Source organism: Perca flavescens, chromosome 20 (genome assembly GCF_004354835.1).
Source record: "Perca flavescens isolate YP-PL-M2 chromosome 20, PFLA_1.0, whole genome shotgun sequence".
NCBI classification, from domain to species: Eukaryota; Metazoa; Chordata; class Actinopteri; order Perciformes; family Percidae; genus Perca; species Perca flavescens.
Window position 1 is genome coordinate 725001 of NC_041350.1, and position 5353 is coordinate 730353.

At 44.8% G+C, this 5353-nt stretch overlaps 1 protein-coding gene across 1 annotated transcript in view; it reads left to right on the plus strand.

The window, feature by feature from the left end:
• Positions 1 to 2095: 2095 nt before the first annotated feature.
• psma3 (proteasome 20S subunit alpha 3) overlaps positions 2096 to 5353 on the plus strand; it is a 20971-nt gene continuing 17713 nt past the window's right edge. Inside the window, exons 1-5 of the mRNA XM_028566276.1 lie at positions 2096 to 2203; positions 3836 to 3918; positions 4224 to 4347; positions 4859 to 4960; positions 5141 to 5214. Coding sequence (XP_028422077.1) covers positions 2183 to 2203; positions 3836 to 3918; positions 4224 to 4347; positions 4859 to 4960; positions 5141 to 5214 — 404 coding nt within the window. The 5' untranslated portion in view covers positions 2096 to 2182. The remainder of the gene's footprint in view (positions 2204 to 3835; positions 3919 to 4223; positions 4348 to 4858; positions 4961 to 5140; positions 5215 to 5353) is intronic.

Here is a 5353-nt window from a genome sequence, read left to right on the forward strand (position 1 = left end):
GTCTGGTGGAAATATGCTGGCTCTATACACGCTAAAAGTCCTGATTATTTACATGGAGTCTGGTGGAGATATGCTGGCTCTATACACGCTAAAAGTCCTGATTATTTACATGGAGTCTGGTGGAGTTTGGTGATGGTGATTTACAGCTTAGTTCTGGTTTAAAACTGGACCAGTTTCAGAGATTGTTGTTCCATCAGACACTCGGACACAGAAACATGGAGGTTGAAGAAATCAAAGTTACCCTTTAACTCTTCAACTAGTTTTAGGAAAACAAGACTTTTAGGACTCAGACAAAAACTTCTTGACAACTTGGAGATGTTTCACTCTGTCAGTCTGTCCACATCTTCCTCTTCTGTCTGTCGTCTTATTTTGGTGGTTTTATTGTGTTGGGGAACTTCCTGTGCTGCTGCTGTGTGAGGCGTTTAGACTCCAGCTGTGGGTTCCCGTTCTTATTAAAGTGTAATGTCACTAAATATAAAAAAAAACAACCTTGTATCTTGTATATGTTTGTATTAGTTAACTAATGAACGCTAATCGGCATCTTCATCATCTTCACTGACAATAGCTTGTTTTTCTTTTTCTCTGAATCAGCTGTTTGTTGCTATGGAGAATCAGCTGTTTGTTGCTATGGAGCTTCATGTGTTTGCCTTAACGTCGATCGGTTGCTCCGTCTTGATTTGTTGTAAAGAAAACCATTTAGTTGAGTTTTTTTAAAGTGCACTAACGTACACGAATGTTTCTTCTTCTTCACTCTTATGTGACCAAAGCTTCCAGTTCTGATTCTAGGTGGCGTTCAAAGACGTGATGAGAAAAACAGAAAAGAGACTTAAAACGATTAAAAGAGATGATTTATGAAATTCACAACATTTTAAGTTGTTTAAAGTTCCAGCAGGTCTGTAATCCAGCTGTTCATCATCAGAGACTGAATAAAACTTTATGGACACTTTTCTTACAATCCTCTGTGTGTCGACGGTTTACTACCACACACACACACACACACACACACACACACACACACACACACACACACACACACACACACACAGACACACACACACACACACACACACATACACACACACATATATACACATACTACACAGACGCACTGTACACAGACACACACATATATACAGAGACACATGCATGCGCACACACACACACACACACACACACATACATATAAACATACTACACATACACACATATATACAGAGACACATGCATGCACATACACACACACATATACACATACTACACAGACACACTGTACACAGACACACACACACATATATAGAGACACACATGCATGCGCACACACACAGAGACATGCACACACATATATACACACGCATACACACACACAGAGACATGCACACACATATATACACACGCATACACACACACAGAGACATGCACACACATATATACACACGCATACACACACACAGAGACATGCACACACGCATACACACACAGAGACATGCACACATATATACACGCACACACTGTACACACACACACACACAGAGACACACATGCATGCACGCACACACACACAGACCCCTCCCCACCAGGTTGTCTAACAGCTGTCCCGTGAGAGGAGGTACCTTTGCTCTCGGTGTCAGTCTGTCTTTGAGGTTTTAAAGGATCTCGAGTCATCTCTGTCTGCAACGTCGCTCCGCATCACCAGGCGGCGCCAGAGAACTACAAACACTTCTTCTGTGGTGTGAATGTCTGCAGCTTCTGTCAAGCTCACTGCAGAACGCGGGAAACGCACAGGAAATGAACGTTTCTCAATTTATAAAAATAAATGTATACATTTATAGTTCCGTCTTAATAATACGATATAGCCCATATAATCCTCTTTAGTGAGCGACAGCGTTGGAATGTAACAAATTACATTTACTCCAGTACTGTACTTAAGTACACACACACACACGCACACACACACACAGACAGACAGACAGAGACACACACACGCACACAGACACACACAAACAGAGACACACACAGACACACATATGCACAGACACACCACATGTAGTTGTGTCCTCGTCACTGAGGCTTTTATTGTGGAGGCTGTAACCGGAAGCTCGTGTATGAGTCTGACAGTGTGATGAAGCGCATGCGCAGCGAGCGGAAAAGCAGTTGCCAGGATCCGCAGTGAGTCTGAGTTAAAATGAGCTCCATCGGGACCGGGGTGAGTCTTTCTGACTTCTCTTAGCCGCAGCTCCACTTTAACTTCAGTCTGGCTGCTTCTGTGTCACATTTAAATCTTGTTCGCTGAAAATAATCTATGTTTATTCATAAAGACCATTCATAATAACCTGTAGCTTGCTCGCTAGCTTGTGTGTTAGCTTGCTGAGTCACAACGAGGCCCGCTAGCGAAATTACGAATCCCACTATGGCCACGCCAAGACCCGCCCTACGAAGCAGCTCGATTGGTTGGGGTTAGGCATTTCACCTCGAGTGGTTAAGGTTAGGGTTAGGGGATTGGTCAGGGATAGGACCTGTACATGTAAGCATGGACGCCTGGCCAATAGTAGTGTGTGAACGCTATTGAAGGGCGGGTCTTGGCGTGGCCATAGTGGGGTTCGTAATATCGCGGCCCGCTAGCCGAAGCTAAATTGAAACTGAAAGTATTGTTTCTAGTGAGAATTTAAGTTAGCTTCAGCTGGCTGTGGATGTGTGGAATCGGACAGAAGTAAGACAGACCTATTGTGTCTTCGTTCTATAATATATATGTATATAATGGGTCACTTTAGGGATATTATTTAGTGATGTTGACGGGTTAGCAGAGTCAATGCTAACAGTTAGCTCCGCTACACGCCAAACTCCCTTTACAAAAAGTCTGATTTAAGTTCCCTCTCGTGTCAGCTGAACTTACCCGCCCTAAAAAATATATTTCGTATTTTTTATACTACACTCCGCAAATACTTTTGATTTAATCGGGCTGAATTTGAACAGCCTTAATTCACATTAAGTCAACGTTAGAGCTGGAACACCATTCATTATTAAATGTGCTTTATTTGTATTTAACTTTACACTTTAAGTTGAATTATTTGGGAGATAACAGCGGGTCAGTTCGAGGTGATATTTAGGGTGTTTTATGTTCCTTCTCATGAATATTTTGAGCTATAGAGAGACAGATATAACATTACTCTGGGAAATTATAAATTAATGAATCTTATTCGGTATTTAATAGTTTAATCCCAAATCTAATGCAGGTATGTTACTGTATCAGTTTTAATGGGATGTTAAAGCACTGCGCTGTATAAATATATATCAAATGGTGTGTTTAATCTGTTAACCTGCTAAGTTTACTCTCTCTCTGTCTCCACCTGTCTGTCTCTCTGCCTGTGTGTGTCTGTCTGTCTGTGTGTGTCTGTCTGTGTCTCTGTGTGTGTGTCTGTGACTCTCTGCCTGCCTGTGTGTGTGTGTGTGTCTGTGTGTGTGTGTGTGTGTGTGTGTGTGTGTGTGTGTGTGTGTGTGTGTGTGTGTGTGTGTGTGTGTGTGTGTGTGTGTCTCTGTGTGTGTGTGTGTGTGTGTGTGTATGTCTCTCTGTGTGTGTGTGTGTGTGTGTGTCTGTGTGTGTGTGTGTGTGTGTGTGTGTGTGTGTGTGTGTGTGTGTGTGTGTGTGTGTGTGTGTGTGTGTGTGTGTGTGTGTGTGTGTGTGTGTGTGTGTGTGTGTGTGTGTGTGTGTGTGTGTGTGTGTGTGTGTGTGTGTGTCTCTGTGTGTGTGTGTGTGTGTGTGTGTGTGTGTGTGTGTGTGTGTGTGTGTGTGTGTGTGTGTGTGTGTGTGTGTGTGTCTGTGTGTGTGTGTGTGTTGCAGTATGACCTGTCGGCCTCCACCTTCTCTCCAGATGGGCGTGTGTTCCAGGTGGAGTACGCCATGAAGGCCGTAGAGAACAGCAGGTAATGACCTCATCACTCAGCAGGTAATGACCTCATCACTCAGCAGGTAATGACCTCATCACTCAGCGTCCAGAGGGGAGACCTGATGACATCGTCAGGACTGAGTCATGTTAAATGTGCTAATAGCATCTCTCAGCTGTTACCTTTATCATTTAGGCCAAAAACCTTTCATCTTTATGTGGTGGAGGAGTCTCAGGAGTCAGAAGTTACATTCTTCAATGTGAATTCAAGAAGTTGAATTCTCAGAAGTGTGTGTGTGTGTGTGTGTGTGTGTGTGTGTGTGTGTGTGTGTGTGTGTGTTTCAGCACGGCCATTGCTATCCGCTGTAAGGACGGTGTTGTGTTCGGCGTGGAGAAGCTCGTTCTGTCCAAACTCTACGAGCAGGGCTCCAACAAACGCATCTTCAACATCGACAGACACGTCGGCATGGTAACCACACACACACACACACACACACACACACACACACGCACACAGAGACACACACGCACACAGAGACACACACGCACACACACAGAGCTGCAGCAGAAAGGGATGGTGAGAGTAACTGTGCTGAACTCTTGCGTTAGCCTTCCCCTAGTCTTTCTCCAGAGTGTTTCCTGTTATTGTCTATAGGTGGCGCTAATCACCAAAGTTTATATGCATCTATGAATCTGGACTTCTGCTACGTTGATCTTCAGTGAACTAACTTAGTTTAGCTACCGTTAGCCAGCAGCATGTCGAGATGTCCTGCGTTAGTTTAGAGATGAAACCTAAGACAGCGTAGCAGCCACGAGCATGCTGGGAAGAATGTCTGGTGTTGCTTTAAGGCCTGACTACAGCTGTGAGGGGGTCTTCTCTGCCTCATGAACAGAGCTGACACCAAAGAAACGCTGTCATAATGACCTCATGAGCCTGTCTTCTTCTCTCGTTTCTGAATCTTACATTCCCCCCCCCCCAGGCGGTAGCCGGGCTGTTGGCCGATGCTCGCTCGCTCTCCGAGGTGGCGAGAGAAGAGGCGTCGAGCTTCAGGTCCAACTACGGGCACGACATCCCGCTGAAGGTTGGTCTCGCCCGTCAATGTGTTTCTTATGCTAAGCTAACGGTGATGCTAAGCTAACGGTGATGCTAAGCTAACGGTGATGCTAAGCTAACGGTGATGCTAAGCTAACGGTGATGCTAAGCTAAAAGTGATGCTAAGCTAAAAGTGATGCTAAGCTAACGGTGTTTCCTGTCGTTGCAGCACCTGTCAGACCGAGTAGCCATGTATGTACACGCCTACACCCTGTACAGCGCTGTGAGGCCGTTTGGCTGCAGGTGAGTTCATTACATCATCACTGAGAAACAGAGACACACACACACACACACACACACACACACACACACACACACTACAGAGACACACACACACACACACACACACACAGACACACACACACACACACACACACTACAG